The sequence below is a fragment of the Camelus bactrianus genome, chromosome 20 (genome assembly GCF_048773025.1).
Source record: "Camelus bactrianus isolate YW-2024 breed Bactrian camel chromosome 20, ASM4877302v1, whole genome shotgun sequence".
Taxonomy (NCBI): Eukaryota; Metazoa; Chordata; class Mammalia; order Artiodactyla; family Camelidae; genus Camelus; species Camelus bactrianus.
In genome coordinates, this window is record NC_133558.1 from 25,372,653 (window position 1) to 25,391,436 (window position 18,784).

General features: G+C 37.1%; 1 protein-coding gene across 16 annotated transcripts in view; it reads left to right on the plus strand.

Moving 5' to 3' along the window:
- Positions 1-18,784, plus strand: part of DNAH8 (dynein axonemal heavy chain 8) — a 219,464-nt gene that overhangs the window by 79,515 nt on the left and 121,165 nt on the right. For all 16 annotated transcript variants that reach the window (XR_012501126.1, XM_074348632.1, XM_074348630.1 and 13 more), the window contains 10 exons: positions 2,916-3,053; positions 3,217-3,457; positions 4,990-5,189; positions 7,289-7,442; positions 8,841-9,004; positions 10,159-10,261; positions 11,222-11,326; positions 11,671-11,832; positions 14,644-14,868; positions 17,982-18,154. Coding sequence is in view for 15 of the 16 variants with exons in the window: in XM_074348632.1 (XP_074204733.1) it covers positions 2,916-3,053; positions 3,217-3,457; positions 4,990-5,189; positions 7,289-7,442; positions 8,841-9,004; positions 10,159-10,261; positions 11,222-11,326; positions 11,671-11,832; positions 14,644-14,868; positions 17,982-18,154 (1,665 nt within the window). In the remaining variant the exon portion in view is untranslated. The remainder of the gene's footprint in view (positions 1-2,915; positions 3,054-3,216; positions 3,458-4,989; positions 5,190-7,288; positions 7,443-8,840; positions 9,005-10,158; positions 10,262-11,221; positions 11,327-11,670; positions 11,833-14,643; positions 14,869-17,981; positions 18,155-18,784) is intronic.

Here is an 18,784-nt window from a genome sequence, read left to right on the forward strand (position 1 = left end):
GATTGTGCAGAAGCACTGCAGTTCCAGATAACTTTTGTTTCTTCAGAGGAATAGCCATCCTCAGCTCTCAATTCCTTCTTAACTGTATTTGTGCTAAGTGCTTTTCCCCACTGAGTAGACTTAGAATTTATTGAGATTGGCCAAGAAATTTAATTGATTTTAAACAGTGGATCTAGGATTTAAACAAGTGTATTTTAATAGAATTTGAAATTTAACTTTCCTCAAAGGCAAAATGAAAACAGTGGTATTAGCTTGTTAGAATCTTGGTTTTAAAATTTTACGTTGACTTGTTTCAGAGTCCCAGCATGAAAATGTTATGGCAGAATAGACTTAAAATTGTCTGAAGATAAATGAATTCTTCAGCCATTTAGGGTAGATAGTTTGTATTCTTTTTCTAAAACAGTTGTTTTCCAAGCCCAAACCCAGTGACCACTTGTGTTAGAATTGCTGTTGCCTGGTCCTTTCCCCTGACTTATTGAATCAGAATCTCTAAGATTGGGTCGCAGGAAATCTGCACTTTTATAAACTCTCTAGTTAATTCTTTTGCATACTCAGTCTGAGAATCAATGTTTTATTTTAACCCTCAGTATTCTAGGAAAACTAATCATCCCCATTTACCATCTGGACCAGTGGACCCTTTAAATTTTTTATATTTTTAAGGAATTATGAATAATTTTCAGAAGTAAGATTAAAGGAATGGTGAAAGGCAGTTTTATTAGAAAATTTAACAGGAATTTAAGCAGAGAAAACCCAAACTTCACTCCATAATGTTCCTGGTTTGAAGATTTATATACAAGAAACGGAGACCAAATTTTGACTGCAGCTCATCAGCTGTCGTGCATGAACCCTGAGCATACCCATCCTGTAAACACTGAGTCTAGATTTCAAGCCTGTCTCCAGTAGCGTCGAGCTTATCCTTACTTATGGTTTTTCTTGCACTTGCTTTGTTAAAACTCAAGACTGTTGAAAATTGGACCCTCATAATTTTGTTGAAGAGAGGAGGATCACCATCTTCTTTGCACTATAAATGCAAAACTCTTTATTACTTTTAAATTTGAATGATCAATTCAATTAACGTTTTTCATTTTTGCATCATCTGTTTCCTTTGAACATACATCTGCTTTCACATTTGTCTACTTGCAGAATGTAGGAAACACAATTTACAAAAACATCATAAATAATGAAAGAACCCTGTCACGTTTTTCACAAAATAGGATGGTCTAGGTTCTTGTTGCAAAATATTGCATGATGAAGCCCTTGCCTCTATTGAAATATATTTTTCACTCATACATTATTAAGTTTAAAAAATCGATCTAGATTATCATCATCTAAAGACATGAAAGTCTGAGATTTCACTTACACAGTTTCACTATCAAAATTAGAGTCCAGAGTGCTGCTTTCTGTCTCTTTATTGTTTAATACTTGGGAAGCACCTTTCTTTGTCAACTTTCTTCTTTTGCTTTTTTCTATAGAAAATGAAAAGTACCAAATTCTTAACTGTATTAAGTGAAAGCTAAATTAAACAGAAGCCAAAAGACTATAAAAATGGTGTCCCAGAGTTCCTTTTTTATACTTTCCTGAAAGATGATGCACTATTTTAGCAACACAATAAGAAATTTGAAGGATGATGCAATAGTGATTTTTCCCACTGTTGCATCATCCTTATAGGAGATTTCATCATTCATTTTTCTTATTATTTTAGTCACTTTTAGTATAATTGTGAATAATCAGTGATTAACATTGAAATAATTTCTAGGATGATGAATTTGAAAAATGAAACAATAGTTGGAAAAAAAGATAAAAGATTCCAGAATGTATCTTAGATTTATAAAAGGGTCCAGTGCACCCATATGATGATTGCAAGTGTAAAAAATTAATAAACAGAAACCTTAGTTAAATAGAGTTGGGAGACTAGAAGGGGGATGCTCGCATGCCCTGCAACATGAACAGAGCCCAACGAGAAGAGACTCCTTTCTTGGCAACAGCTCAGCCAATGAAAAGCCATGGACTCTTTGCTTACTATAGCCTTCCCAACTTCCAGTTCTCCTCTATAAAAGAGTTTTCCTTCCCTTGGCATTCAGGGACTTGCATATGGCTCTGCTGATCACGAGTAAACCCATTTTTTGCTGGAGAAATTACTGGCAGTCTGTTTGTTTTTGGTCAACACAAGATAGAATGAGTTTTACTCCATTGAAAACATAAGCAAAATTTATTTTTGGTCTCTGATTATCTGTAATAAATAATAAAAGTTGTGACTCTCAATCCTTACAAATAATTAGAACTACTCAAGAAATAATCTCAAAAACTAAAATTAGATTCAGTGGACCCTCATGGTGTGCTAAGAGTTGAGGAATTCCTGGGAGAATTCACAACTCTGTTGAGTGGTCAATTTTTGTTCTTTTATACAATAAAGAAGCTTTCCTTTACCTACACCTGGAATCCCTCCTTTTATTCTTGTTTTCGATAGAACTCCATTTGGACACATGAGAGAAAGCTTTTGGTAGGAAAGTGATATTTAAAATCAGACTTAAAGACAGACATCATGATAAAAATCTAGCCTGAGTTTGAAAGAAAAAAAATCAAACAAAACCTTTGCTTTAGCTTTGATCTTGTTACCAAGTTTTGGTCACATTATTTGCAGTGATTGGTATGGTATTAATAATCAACATTTGTTAATGTCACATCATAGTATAATATAATATAATTTGGGATATTTGAGAGCTATAAACTTGACCTAATTGATGGAGCTTTAATAAAGTGTTTGTTTGGAAACCAACAGGGTTGTATGCATAGGTTATAAGACATTATACACATAATGTATGAAATATTTGATTAGATGAATTCTGCCTATCCAATAATGGAATTTATTTTTTAAATATATGTTTTGTAATGACTTAATTTATTTGGTTTCCCAGAAAGGAACTCAACTTGCTGCAGAAGCTGTATGGACTGTATGACACTGTAATGGGCAATATTAGTGGTTATTATGAAATACTTTGGGGAGATGTAGACATTGAAAAAATTAATGCAGAACTGCAGGAATTTCAAAATAGGTGAGTTTCAACTGAATTAAATGTACCTTTTTATAGTGCCTATCTTCCTAGGATCCTATAAGTATTTCATAAAAGAATTTATCTTCTGATATAGTGCTGTATATTCATAATACCTTCTTCAAACTATGTGTAAATGAAATAATTTTTTCTTTTTTTCTGAAAGATGTCGTAAACTGCCAAAAGGACTTAAAGATTGGCAAGCTTTTTTGGATCTGAAAAAAAGAATTGATGATTTCAGTGAGTCATGTCCTCTACTAGAAATGATGACCAATAAGGCAATGAAACAGAGACACTGGGATCGAATCTCTGAGTTAACTGGAACCCCATTTGATGTGGAATCTGATTCTTTCTGTCTTAGAAATATTATGGAAGCACCACTCCTTAAAAATAAGGATGACATTGAGGTACATCAGATTATAAGATCTTACAAATGGCCTATTTAAAGAATGTCTCCCTTTTCTTTTCTGAAAATTGGATAAATAAATGTTCTATTCAAGGATGTATTAGTTGCGCTATATAATACACCCTCAAAATTTGGAATGATCCTGAACATTCCTTGGTTTTGCAAAATAATGCTGTATCTCAAGGAGATGAGATAATTATTTGAAATATTTAGTTTTGCAGCTTGTCAGTGTATCCTCCTTGTCCCTTAACTATACCTCCATTTAAAAAATTCTGTTTATTTCTGTATTGTGTTCTTGGTGAGTTCCTCAGAACATTTTCCAGATTTCTAATTCTACACATTTTTTACTATTAGTCTATTAAATATTTTAAATTATTATATTTTTCTTTTCCAAGACTTTTAATTGGTTTGTTTTCTTTTTTTATGCTTAGTATTTGCATGAGATCTCTTTTTTAATGAGATATAGCTGACTTATAACATACTAGTTTCAGATGAACAGCATAATAACTCGATATATATATATATATTGTAGAATGATCACAAAAATATGTCTGGTTAACATTTATCATCACACATACTTACAGATTTTTTTCCTATGATGAGAAATTTTAAGATCAACTCTCTTAGCAACTTTCAAATGCAATGCAGTATCATTAACTATAGTCACCATGCTATACATTACATCCCCAGGACTTACTTATTTTATAACTGGATGCTTGTACTCTTTGATCACCTTCATCTGTTTCACCCACTCTGCACCCTGCCTTTGGGTGTCCTAAATAGCTGTGTTTCTGGTTTTTTGTTTTTGTTTAGGTTTTACGTATAAATGGGATCATGTGGCATTTGCCTTTTTCTGTCTGACTCATTTCACTTACCACTCAAAGTCTGTCCATACATGTTGTCACAAATGGCAGGATTTCCTTCTTTTTATGGCTAAATAATGTTCCATTATGTATAAATATACCACATTTTCCTTATCCATTCACCCACTAATGGGCACTTAGGTTGTTTCCATGCCTTCACTATTGTAAATAATGCTGCAGTGAACATGTGGATGCATAAATCTTTTTGAGTTAGCGTTTTGCTTTCTTCAGATAAATACCCAGAAGTGGAATTAAGGATAAGATGGCAGTTCAATTTTTAGTTTTGGGGGGAGCCTCCATACTGTCTTCCATAGTGGCTGCACCAATTTACATTCCCAACAACAATGTGCACTTATTACTCCCTAATTTGTATTATAATCACTTGTGAGAATTTCTTGAACCTTTATATTCCTTCCCATCTCTGATATTCTGTGATGTTAAATATGAAAATCAATTGAGACATGTTGGGGAAGATAATTTACTTTTATTTGCCTTGTGAGACTTTCGTATCAAAGATTCTTGCAACACAGTGATCTTGAGCCTCAGTTTTCTTGGCTGTGAAATGACTCATTGACTTCTAGGGCCAAGCTAAAAATATTATATGGTTTTACAATGCACTTAATTTGTAATTAAAAAACATCATGACATATTCTTTGATTTCCCTCTCAAGGATATTTGCATATCTGCCACTAAGGAGAAGGATATTGAAGCCAAGCTGACTCAGGTGATTGAGAACTGGACCAACCAGAACCTGAGTTTTGCAGCATTTAAGGGAAAGGGAGAGCTCCTGCTCAAAGGAACTGAATCAGGAGAAATTATCACCTTGATGGAGGATAGTTTAATGGTCTTAGGTTCCTTACTAAGCAACAGGTAATTTTATAATTTGCAGGGGAAAATTTTGATTTGGTATTTAGAGGTGTATAATTTTGAATAAAAGCCCAGTTTTGTAGCTGTGAAACAACACTAGATTCTGACCTAGAGTGCCGACTCTTGTCTGACCTTACATATGAACTACCTGTTTTCCCTAATAATCATGCCTCCATCTCTTCTTTTATTATACTTGCCTCCCCTTTCTATTTTTCTTGGTGGACCTCAACATAATTATTCTCCCCCAGATTGTCAGTTCATCTCCTGAACATCATGACTCCCCACCAAGATGACCGCTTCATTTTGTCTTCTTTCTCTTTCATTCTCTGATTTTTCATCATTGCCCTCCTTGACTGAACCTGCTCAAGTGTTCACCCAATGGCGCAGGAACAGTATGCTGGCAACACTTGAAGAAACATAACCGTTAAGGACTTGACACTTACACCCTTGTATTTTTTATGGTGAAAAGTGGCTATACCTGTGCTGGGTTCACTGCAGCCTAAATGAGGCAACCTGTCCATCACTGGACTACTGAACCAGCTCTAAAGTGATTGTGATCTCAAGTGCAGCTTTAGGAAGTGGGACTCAGTCAGATTAAATATACTGTTCCGTCTTGGTCTGGGCATTAGCAACCTCTAATCCCCTACCTGACCATCCAGTAATTCTTAACTGATCTTCACCCTGACACGTCTAGAAATATATCACATTATTTCAGAGGTCACTAAAAGAAGTCAGTGTCCAGGGTGCATGGGGATTCTAATACCCTATCTCCAGGCTGGGATTCTTGTTTAATGAATGATATCCTGCATGACCTCTGGCCCAGAAGCAGTCTTGTATTTGAGTAATGTACTAACTTAGAAAGCTTCTAGTTCTGGGAGTTCTGGGTTGAAGTTGCTGGGGTTAAACTCTTAGGGTGCATCCTCTGCTTCAGGGAATGTGAATAATCCTATTTTTGGCTCCAAATACCTAGGTGCTTCAGCTTCCTAAAATACCCATCCATATCGTCTTGGTGTGCATGTATTGATTCCGAAGGTGCTTTTGGCATACTGACTGCCTTTTAGCAGTAGACTAATGGCCAGATGGACAGTATAAATTGGGTGTTAAGAAAAATGCCTCTTGCTGCCTGAACAACTCATCTACCTCCTTGGGGCAATTTTTGTACCACCCCTTTATATCTCCATGTATAACTTAGGCTTCCATAGAAATGAAAGGTGACTCTCAGGCATCAGACTCTACCCAGAAGAGCCCCATTCTATGTGTGAGTACCTTCAAATCACCCTGTCCTGGATCAAGAAATGTTTTAAGACTGTACTCAACAAGTGCCACACCAGGAAATGCCACCACACCACTTCAAAGAGACTTGCCATTACCACAAACTGAAGTAGCTTCTGAATCCAACCATAGGTAATTAGGTCTTTACCTGGTATCTTCCCATCACTTCCTTCTGGCATCCACTCTATTTTCTGTCTTTTTTAGTTGTGCCCAGCTTTCTGAACACTGCGAATTCTTATGAATCCTTCAGCTACCCCTGCTGCTGAAAAAGCAGGAACTAGGCTTTTCTGGCTAGCAGTTGTGGATCTTTAACACTGCAGAACCTAGGCTCAGTGTCTGGTGGAATTAGTAGTCTATGGGTGGGAAGAGCACATCTGTAGAGGACAACAGAGCTCAAGCTTAACCCTGGCCTTGTGGCAGTAGTTCCACACACCAGTAACTGACAGTGCTCGGCATGTTATTATCACAGGCAATCCCCACTTGGATTTGATTCACGGAAGTCTTGGAAAGCCATCCTATTCCTTGTTTTCCCTTTACTCCGAGGAGCAACCAGCACAATTCCTTTGCTGGACCTCTGTGGCTTGAAACTTGGCAAATTTCCTAGTTTATCACTAATACATGGAAACAATAATTGAAGTCACTATAATTATAAGAGTTTTGTTAATAAAAATGCAAACATCTCATTAACTTATGAAATTTAATAGGAACTGCCTTTGAGGAAAAAAATGTTCATTGTCAAAGGAATCTTTCTCCTATAATTTACTTTGTTAAGCCATACTATTTTCTGAATCTTTTTAAAAATGTAATGTTTTTCCATTCCTACTTTTTAGATATAATGCTCCATTTAAAAAAAATATCCAGAATTGGGTGTATAAATTGTCCACTTCCTCAGATATAATTGAAGAATGGCTAATAGTCCAGAACCTTTGGGTTTATCTTGAAGCTGTCTTTGTAGGTGGAGATATTGCCAAACAGCTCCCTCAGGTAACTATGGTGTTTGTAACTGTGGATAGAATAGTTTAGTGTGTGTTGTCTGTATGTCTCTGTAAAACACTCCACGAAGACATAAAGTCATGTCTTGATTATTTGCACTAGGGGTTTACAAACTATGGCCCACTCACCTGTTTTTGTAAATAAAATTTTATTGGAATACAGCCATATCCATTCGTTTATGTTCTGTCTATGGCTGCTTTACCAGTACAACGGCAGAGTTGAATAGTTGTAGCAGAGACCCTACAAAGCCTGTAATATTTACTATCTGGCCCTTTATAAAAAATTTTTTTTGAAAAGTGCTGACCTTTGATTTACATTAGAAGAAAGAAGAAACACATATTTTCAAATCTCCAGGTTGTCTGAGTATATGAGGTACATTCAACTGGGGGACTATTAAATTATAGTAGTCATTTCTGCTCAGAGTTAAACTTATATTTCTCTGAGAGTAGAATTTAAAATAATCTGTATTCTATAAGCACAAATTAACTATTAGTAAGTCAACTAATAGTAGATTAGAAACATGGGGCAAGGAAACTTAGCCTTTGAAGCCTGTGACAAATTTTTTTAAAACAGCTTTTTTGGGACCTTTTACATTAATGCCATGAACTAATAGCTCTATTCTATGAAGATAACTTACCTGTTATAAAATTAGGCCTGCACTGTTGAATTTCCTTACCTAGGGGATCTCTATGGATTAAAAATCAAGGATAAAAGCATTTTGAAAATGGCTGATTTCCCTTTGTAACACTTTTTTAGAACATAAATCTTTCCTTTTTTAATTAGAAAGTTGTATTTTTTTTAAAGTGCTCTTTAAAGTTTTAATAGAGGCAAGATTATGCCAATTTCAAAAGGTGTTTTTGCAATGGAGTGCAAAACTTAATATCATCCATAGTAAACAGAAAATTTTCATTTGCAAAAATGTAAATGAAGCTTTGTTTTGTATTTTTACTGTTCTCTTTTTGCTTTTGCTTTTTCCTGGGATACTGTTAAGCTTTCATTATTCCAAAGATCCTGAGATCAAATTATTTTCATTCTTCTTCAGTATGCTCATCAAGCCAAAACACCTGGGGTGCTGAAAGACTAGATTTGCGATTGAAGTTGAGAGCTCTGAAAGTTAATCATGTGGCACTTTGAAAAATGTATTAAATGTAAGGAAACAAATGAGCAATAAACCCTATTGTGCTAAAGCAGTATTTCAATAAGAAGTTTTATGACTTTGGGTTTTTGTTGTTCAGAGTTAATTCACATGAAAAAAAAATGCCCCTTTAAATCATGTAGCCTGAGACTAGTAGGCTGGTTTGAAGAACTGCAGGACATTCCAAAACAAAGACTTTGCTTTTATTCAATTATCCAAATGCCAACTTTTACTGACTACAGATTTGTTTTTAGGAAGCAAAACGTTTTCAGAATATTGACAAGTCATGGATAAAGATAATGCAGCGAGCTCACGAGAATCCCAATGTGATTAGTTGCTGTGTTGGAGATGAAACCATGGGGCAACTTTTACCTCACTTACACGAACAGTTGGAATTATGTCAGAAGTCACTTACAGGGTAAGAGTTTAATTTTTAAATTACCTATCATTTTATATGGGATGGTGTTTTATCCCAAACAAATCAACAGTATTGACTGCCTCTTTGGTTTGGTAGTGATGGTTGAAGTGGTGATAGGAATTTAACATTTCACGTAAATTTAATTTTTCTAAAAAAAAAAAAAGTACACCTTCCAATTGAGGGTGGGTGAGTTTAAGGCATTGTATTAGTTTTGTAGGGCTGCTGTAACAAATTACCACAAACAAGGTGGCTTTAAACAATAGAAATTTACTTTCTCACAGTTTTGGAGGCCAGAGTTCTGAAATCAAGGTGTCCATACCTTCTGAGAATCCTTCCTTGCGTCGTCCAGCTTCTGTTGTTCCTTGGCTTATGGCTACATAAACTCCAGTATCTATCTCTGTCTTCACACGTCCTTCTCTTCTTCCTGTGTGTTTCTTATGAGGACACTTGTTATTGGATTTAGGGTTTATCTGGGTAATCCAAGATTATCTCTTCTCTTTTTAAGATCCTTAACTTCAGTACATCTGCAAAGACCCTTCTCCCAAATAAGGCCACATTCACAGATTCCAGGGAATAAGATGTGGACATACCTTTTGGGGGGCTACCATTCAATACACTACAGGCATAGAGTAGATATGTGCACTCAGAGAAGAATTAGCCAGACAGAGTCACAGGTAATTGTCTTAAAAGGTAGTTCATTCTCCATTTCTATTTGAAATAGGGTAACAATATATTCTGGTTTGTCCAAGTTTATGGCTCTGTCCTGGCTTAATGGTTGGTTGTTTCCTTCCTCACTTCAGTCTCAAAATATCCTGGTTTGGAGATAAATTATGTGTTCACCCTAGGTTTAAGCCGTGAGGTTCACAGTACTCCCAGAAGGTTCACAGGAGGGCTCTTGATGAGAAAGAAGACAACAGACAGTGGGGCAGACTTGCTCTGAATCACTTTCTTATTTCCACCTGTTTTCCTAAGTGCCATCCCTGGTGGAACAGGACTTTGGTTATAAACATTTCAGACGCAAATGGGAAATAACTATAGATGTTTGCTACTGTCTTATTGAAGATGTTAGTGATTGTATCTTGGCTTTTAAAAAAAACCCAAAATTAATAATTCAGAAAAAAAATATTTTGGTAACATGACTTTAATATTTTAAGGTATTTAGAGAAGAAGCGATTACTATTTCCAAGATTCTTCTTTGTATCTGATCCAGTTCTCTTGGAAATTCTTGGACAAGCCAGTGATTCCCATACCATACAGGTATATAGTCCAAATATCTGTTACCTCAATCCTTTTTTGCCACAGCCTATTGTAATAAAAAATAAAAATGAAGTTAACATATTGCAAGTGCAGTCAGGAAAGAAGAGTATTAATTATGGTGGTTTTAAAATGTCTATCATTTTCTTTATATTCGGAACCCATCAACCTGAGGCAAGAGTCACCGATCATACAACTCACCAGCTGGGTGACCTTGGCTAGCCTCTTGATTTTCCTGGGCCTCAGTTTCCTTGCCTGTAAAATCAGGATCTTAATTTTTCCCGCTGCATAGGATTGTTATAAGGATGATGCAAGATAATGCACTGGAAAGTGCGTGACACACAGTATGTGCTCACTAAATGTAATTCATTACTATGAGTATTTCAGTCTAAATATTCTTAGATCAAATAGGGATTGTGGTTTGGATTTGTCTTTTTTTTTTCTGTCCAGAATGCTTCTCAAATGCTTTTAGCTATTTCCAAGGGCAGTATACTTCTAGGAGGGAGAGAAAAGCTACAAAGAACCAGGTGTGGGAGGCACGGAAACACCCCACCAGGGCCATTTCTGGTTTGGGAATCTGGGAAACAGCTAATAATATCTTTCTGTTGATTTCCAGAGGGACAGGGGAAGAGAAAAGACAGATGGAAGTAAAAATGGTGTAAGGCAGACAGAGAGCCAAGAGGGAAGGCAGGACTGAGCTGTCTCTGGGCAGGAAGGCAGTCTCCATAGTAAAAGAGGGGCCTTTGTAGGTTTTCAAGGAAATACTCTATTTGAAAAGTGGGCCTCCAAATCACTCCAGGGTCAAAGCAGAGTCTTTTTTTTTTTTTTTTTTTTTTTTTTTGAGGCAATGAATTCTTAATCTTTTACAAATTTAAAATAAGTAAGGCTTTTAAAAACACCTCAATGGCTTTTCCATTTAACCTCATGTACGATGTGCTTGCTCTGTCTTGTGCTTTCTTATAGCCACATCTCCCCGCAGTATCAGACAACATAAATGAGGTGACATTTCATGCAAAAGACTACGATCGTATCATGGCCGTCATATCAAGAGAAGGAGAAAAAATCATTGTAATTTAACTTGGTTAAAATTCTGTTATTAGGATTTAAAAAAAAAAATTCAGTTGAGAATGCAGTACTCATGAAAAAGAGGAGGGGGTGGAGTTGGGTTCTAGTTCTGTAGTCGTGGCTTTGTTACAGACTAATTTGGATAACTCATCTAACTTCTCTGAGACTCATTTTATCATCTATACAGTGAAAGTTCTAGACCAGATGACCTTTATACTGCCTTCCACCTATAGTATTAGTTGATTTTGCTCATGTTTTTGAATAATGTTTTGTAAAATTGTTTGCGTTGAGGCCCCATGATGCCAAATTACTACCAATTTCTAATACATTTGTAATGTATTTTTTAGTTGGATAACCCTGTTATGGCCAAAGGTCCTGTGGAGATTTGGCTTCTGGAACTGTTGAAAATGCAGATGTCCTCATTACATAATATAATTAGATCTGCGTTCTATCAAATCAGTGATTCGGGATTTCAACTCTTGCCTTTCCTCAGTCACTTTCCAGCACAGGTGAGAATGCACAACTTTTAAATAATGAAAATAAGGGGGAAGGCTACTCAGGAGGCAGTTGGCCTCATGATGTGGTGGCTGTTGTAGCTTTGTTGAGGTTAGGGAGGCCAGCCTGTCCCATCTCCCAGAAGAGGATTTGCCGTTGTTCTCCCAGCATTGAGGATGCACACTGAGACTGAAACCACTAACAGGAAATTTCATCTTCAATATAAAATACGTGCATCTATGTATAAAAAAAACTATATCCACACATAGGTAGATATAAATAGATACAGATTTGGACATATATAAAAGGAATGAGCGTGTCTTTTCATGAAATGAAACCCATCCTGCCTGTTTATTTTCCCTTCAAGTAATTAAAAATTGGCTTAATCTGTTAAAGGAGGCCTTCTCACACAACTAACTTTTAAAAGAGAGAAGACCTTGGAGAGGCCTGGAGCACGTGTTCTCTTGAACAGCTCTCCTGTCTTGTGGCCCTTTGAAGTGCGCTGTCACGCGCCAGGTATTATTAACACTGACATAGACTATGAAGAGCCAACAGTTTCATTACATTTTCAAGATAAATGAAAAGTAATGATTTGTCAGAGATAGTGTGGGACAGAAGGCAAGAGATATCCAAGGAAAATATAGGCAGTTTTCGCTTCCCCAACTTCTCTTCCCAACCCGAACTCCAAATCCAGAACTACTGCACACACAGCAGAGACAGCTGAAATGATACGAAATTATTTTATTCAAATGACGCAAGTACAGATATCAAGTCAACCTTCACTGGAGATAATATTTTAATATTGTTTTTAGATTGTATAATGTCCTTGGCAAACTTTAATATTCTTATTAGCGTTATTACCTTTGTGATGAAGCTTTATAAAATACTTTATTTGATAAGCTGAGAAAAATAGCTCCTTAGGCTAAATCAACACATTTTTGCTCTCCCAGGAAAGGATGATCACCCTGTTTGTATAACATTAAAGGTGGAAGACTTGAAAAGCAAATTCAAAGCAGCAGTGATACAGTAGCGAAGTTCACAGACTTTCAGAACTTTCTTTAATGTATACACACACACACACACACACACACACACACACACACACACACACACACACACACAGAGATTTTCAGATAAAAATCTTAACATTGTAGTGGGAAAATTTCAGTTTTCTGGGAGAATTTCTTTAAAGAGAAATTAATATATATTTATCCTCTATATGTTATTCATTCAGTATATACTCATTCAATATATATGTATTACTCTTTAAATTGTTTTAAAAAGCAGTTTTCTCAAATAAATTTGCCCACTACAGTGTTCAATTTTTATCTAAACTTGCTTAAAATTTCACTTCTGCTTTCTTCTCGAACACATTTTTAAGATCATGATTGCAATGGATCCTTGTTGCAAACATTTGGAAAAATTTGAAAAATATAAAAATATAAAAGTGAAAATTAAATTTCCCATATTTCTACCACCTGGAAATGATAGCTGTTAATATTTTAGTGTATTCTCTTTCATTATTTTTAATGTGCTTATTATAGGCATCCAATAATATTGATGAGAATGAGCATTGTTTTTTTTTTTTAATTGTAATGAAACGTCCTCCAGTTTTCACCATGAAGTCTCCTGCCTTCTTAACGCTGCATGTAACTCATAATGTAAACTTTTCCTGGTGACTCGGGATAGTCGTTTTAGAGATCAGTTTTTAGAATGTACCTCCATGCAGTGATTTTTCAGGGTCTGCAAGTTTGCTTGGTCTTTGAATCAGACAGCCTTCCACTGCCGTTTCTGCATCACTTCTCTCTGCTTTGTGGTGTCTTCTGCTGCTGCCAGGGTCAGAATCTGCTTGCTATTTTTTGGGAGCTTCCTGACAGCCGCTATTTCCTCCACATCCTGTTGCTCCTCTCAGCCAGGTGCTTCATTTGCCTTCACCTGCAGACCCCAGGATGGGTCACTGCTCTAGCAGGGAAAATACTGAAGTTCCAGAGGAAGCAGGGATAAGGAAAGGGTTTTATTCCTGCTTTTCCCATATCACACGCCGTGCCTGGCAATATCCACATGCTACTCACACGCTTTCAGTCCTCTGCCAAATGTGGAGTTCCTTTTTGGTCCAAATGATATTGGATCTGTTGCTTGACTCTGGGGATGAACAAAAGTTCCCAAAGGCACAAGTGTTACAGCAAGGGGGTGAGGGTAGGGCATGTTCTGGCCACTTTCATTCCCTTTCCTAGGGCAGAAATTGTAGGTAAGGTGACATCCACTCACAATTTCCTTATGTTCATCAGGAGACAGAGGACAAGCTTCTCCCCTTCTCATGTTCTGTCTGTCTCTCTCCTAAAGATAAATATATAGACAGAGAAGTAGAAATAGATAAAAGGTATGAATATTAGAGACAGCTTGAGATCAAGAAAAGAGATAGGTGGCACATCCTTTTTAGAGACCTTTGGAAAATTTTGCTGAAGAAAAATACACAATAGTCTATTAATTCCACTTGCTTTTCCTGAGAAAGAAAAATCACCATATGGAGGTATCTGGTGGTCTCGTGCCCTCTATAGAAAAATTTCTCAGGCATCTTCCAAAATACACATATAGTTCCATAAATTATAGCCATTGTTTTAATTATTATTTACCTATATTGAAATAATTAAAATATCAATAGAAATTTTTTTTTCCCTGTTGGGAGTGGAAAAATAAATGTGTCTCTTTTTTTAGTTTAAAACGAGTAAGACTCTCTTCACCTTTATGTGAATAAGTGACTACTAAATTTTGTTGCAGACGTGCTTTAAATATTTGGCAAATTAATTTGTCTCTTGGATTTGTAGGTTGGCCTTTTGGGAATTCAGATGCTGTGGACACATGATTCAGAAGAGGCTTTACATAACGCAAAAGATGACAGGAAAATCATGCATGTGACCAATCAGAAATTTTTGGATATTCTAAATACTCTAATTAGTCAGACAACACATGACCTAAGCAAGTTTGATAGAGTGAAATTTGAAACTCTAATTACCATCCATGTGCATCAGAGAGATATTTTTGATGACTTGGTAAAGTATCTTTTTTTCCTTGATTTAAAGTAATTTAGCGTATTAATTAAAAACTTAGTGCTCCTTATAGTGAACAGTTAAAGTTAAGTATTATATGTATTTCCTAACTTAATGTGAACCTTCTGTCTGCTTGGTCCTTTTTCACGATGTCTTTGCCTATACAATGCCTACAAATATCTCTATTTGGTAAACAACCATATATGTAAATTAAGTTTGGCATTCTGAGAGTCTGGAGCCAACAGATGTGACGTGAACTAATTGTTCCATTAAACCAGTAACCGGAGATGTGATAGAATTTAGGTGGGCTTGGTTATGATGTTTGTTCACAACCTGGCCCCTACACATAGAGGGCAAGGAGGGCCCAGAGAAGGAGGTGGCAATTTTTATAGGCAAGGACATTTACTTATGAGGCTTGTCCAGGGCGGCCACAAGAGGAATGGATCTTTGCATGTTTCTGCTGGAATCTTGAACATTTATATAGAGGCCTTCACTGAGTTCAGTCACGTATGCCATCCAGATGGTCTCAATAAAGACCTTGCTCTCTTAAGGCTGTGTCCTTGAAAACAGCTCCCACTGTGGGAACAGTGGGCAGAACATACATTCTAAGGACAGGGAAGAGGGTGAGGAGCCTCTGACTGCCCGGGTGCATCCAGCTCACGGGTCAACCTGCAGTTGTGTTTTTTCAATGACCTCTTCCAACAGATGAGTCGGTTGGGAAAGGGGAAGTCCAGATTGAATAGAACCAAGTTTCAGAGGACTCTCATGTCTCATGGCTGTTGATGGTGTCCAGTGGGGCATCATGGTCTTGACTTAGGCAAGGTTCTGTAGGGTGGAGTAAGAGGAATGGTATTTGAATTTCCTTTGGAAATAGAACCCTAACCAGTGATCTTGAGCACGATCAAGTTCTCCCAAAGTAGTGGTTTTCTATTACGAGATAGGGGCCCCAGGCAGTTTTGATATTCTACCATTTGACTAGCTTCATCTTTAACTACCACTGCTTTATTCTACTTGTTTTGATCCATCTTAAAAGCATCTTTTTCCTTCATTAGAGACACATAATTCACACAACTTGGGGACCTTTTGAAGAGGCTGTTGGTCACAGACAGTTTGTTTCAAACTTGTATCAAAAGTTCTAAACAGATAAGTTATAGTTATTGAAAATTGAAAGACATGTAGTCCATCTGTTCCCCTGGAATCTAGATCCTTGCTTCTTGAAGTATTGTATCATGACCAGTTGCATTGGCATCACCTAGGAACTTGACAGAAAAGCAGAATCTCCAGCCTCCACCCCTCCACCCTCTCCAGACCTGCTGAATCAGACTCTGCATTTCAGTAAGATTCCCAGGTGATCCATATACATATTAAAGTATGAGAAACACTGCTCTAGGATTAATCTCTGCATCAAGCTGACTATCAGAGAACCATGTACTTAGACCATACTGCTTTGGCCTTCTACAGTTCTGCTTTCACTGAATTTCAGTTACTGTTATAGTTTGACTTTTGTTGAAATCCACCGCAAGAAACACTCATATGGAATCCATTACTGTATCTGCTTTGAGTACTATTGAGCACATCTATATTTACCTCTCACTGACTCTTAAAGCTGAAGTTTCATGAAAGAAATTTCTTTTTAAAATTAAAGTGCCACGCAAAGCTCTACTTCCTATACAGAATGGATTTTTTTTTAAAAGAAAATTTACACACAATTGAAACTATGAAACTGTTTTCTTTTTGTCATAGTCACTATTGAACTCATGGCCAGTTTGCATTCAGGTAAAATGAGATCTATAGCCAGCATATGTGCATTTTATTTTTCCATGGATAATGCCTAGAACAGCCTGACATACAGTAACAACTCAATAAATATTAACTATTCATCTTCTCTTTTTCCTCCTCCGCCTCCTCCTTACCATCTTATCAGATTGTTGAAAGTAGCTAGCTGACTGCGTCTCCATGGCTGTAGGTTCTGTGTTAGAGAGCAGAGTCCCTGGGGTTGGCACTGGACTGTATTACCTGCAAGTAGCTCTTTTAAGGTGATGCATACAAACTGCGCTTTAGGAGGGAAGCCAGAATTCTTAACTGGAGGAGGGCACAAGATCATAAACAGCAGAACAACAACAATAAAAAGCATGATTGTAAATAGCGTGGAGACTTGATTAGCTAGAGTTCTGAGCCTTGTACAGTTGCCAGAGTCCATTTTGTAGTGTCAGCTGAATGACCTGGAAGTGGGCTACGGGGCTAAGAGCAGTGGGACTTGTCACTTCCTATGCTGATTCCCCTGAGTGAGCAGGACTGGAGTTTCTCCAGGCTTGCTGATGGAGGGTCATGAAGCACCCCAGGATGTGGCTGGGGTGTGAGATGTTATTCCTCAACATGCTTACCTGCTTTCTATCTCTTGTATCCATGGTTGAGGGAGCCCAGGACCTCTTGCCCATACATATAGCTCATGACTGGGCAGATTGGTTTGGCCACAGTGCTGGTGTAAGAAAGCATGTGTGCATATATGAGCATGCACCCCCCCCCCGCTTAATCCCTTGGTGGCTTCCTGTTACCATGAGAACAGTGCCTAACCCCATTCCCAGCCCTGTGAAACCTCAGCTCTCGCTCTTTCTCCAGAGTCCTGGATGCCTCAGCTGCACTGAATTTCTTTCAGTTTCTTGAGCGTTGTCAACCAGAACTGGGTCTTCACCTAGAACATTTTCCCTGCCCACACCTCCATCACCCTTTCTGTTTCATTTCCCTGGCTAATTCCTACTATTTATCCAGGTTTTAGTTTTAGATGTTTCTTTCTCTGAGTGTCCCCCTCAGACCCCCTAGAATAGATGAGGTCCTCTTGCTGCATATTTTCATTACCCTGATTTTCTTCTCATACTTTATTGGAATTACTTGTTTCTTCTGTTTGTCTTTTGTCCTTTTCTGTCGGCTCCAGAAGACAGGAACCATGTCTGTCACTGTTCACCTAAGCACAGTGCCAGGTCCAAGGAAGGACTCACTAAATATATGTTAAATGAATGAGGATCAGTGTAAGAATGAGCAAATAAAAACTGCCCATATGCTTGTGTTTTATGCCATTGCAATTCAGTATGTAATCTCTTGTATTTCGTGTTTTTAAGGTAAAAATGCACATCAAGTCAGTTACTGATTTTGAATGGCTAAAACAGAGTAGATTTTACTTTAAGGAAGATTTGGATCAAACAGTGGTGTCTATTACAGATGTTGATTTTATTTACCAAAATGAATTTCTGGGCTGTACCGATCGTCTTGTTATCACTCCGTTAACAGACAGGTAGGGGACTCTAATTTTGTTACTCCAGTTATGTAATTAATGTGCTTAAAATTGTTTTGAAATTGCATTTGAAATATTAACAAAAGCACATTGGTCTTGTCAGGTCTCTGCTGGCTCATCAAAGTCTAACAATGAAATAGCCATCGTTGTTACTTAAATGCACATGTACGTTAAATTTTTATGAAGCAGAAAAGGATAAAATAATAAAAACATGCTTGAATGTTGACTCTGAGTAGTTTAATGATGACATTTAGATTGCAAGATGGACAAATGTCTCTAGAACCACAGGAAGGAGTCATTAGAATTGCAAAGAAGGAAGGGACCTTGCAGATGGTCTACTGTAGTCTCCTGGTTTTTCAAATGTGGGAATTGTTACCTAAAGTGAGGTTTCTTGGCCAGGTCTGAATAATCAGTCACTGGCAGATGCCCTCACCGTTCTTTCCAGTGTGAGACACTAGACAAGAACTGGGTCTTTTCCATCTTTGTGTGTCCCACAACACCCAGTTCAAGATGCTGTGCTTAGAAGACAAATGTTTGTAAGAATTGACTTAAACTGGGTCATAGAACAATTAATTCTGCTGTTACTTTAAATAGGGCTGCCTCCAGATAAAATTATGACAGTCAGAGTAT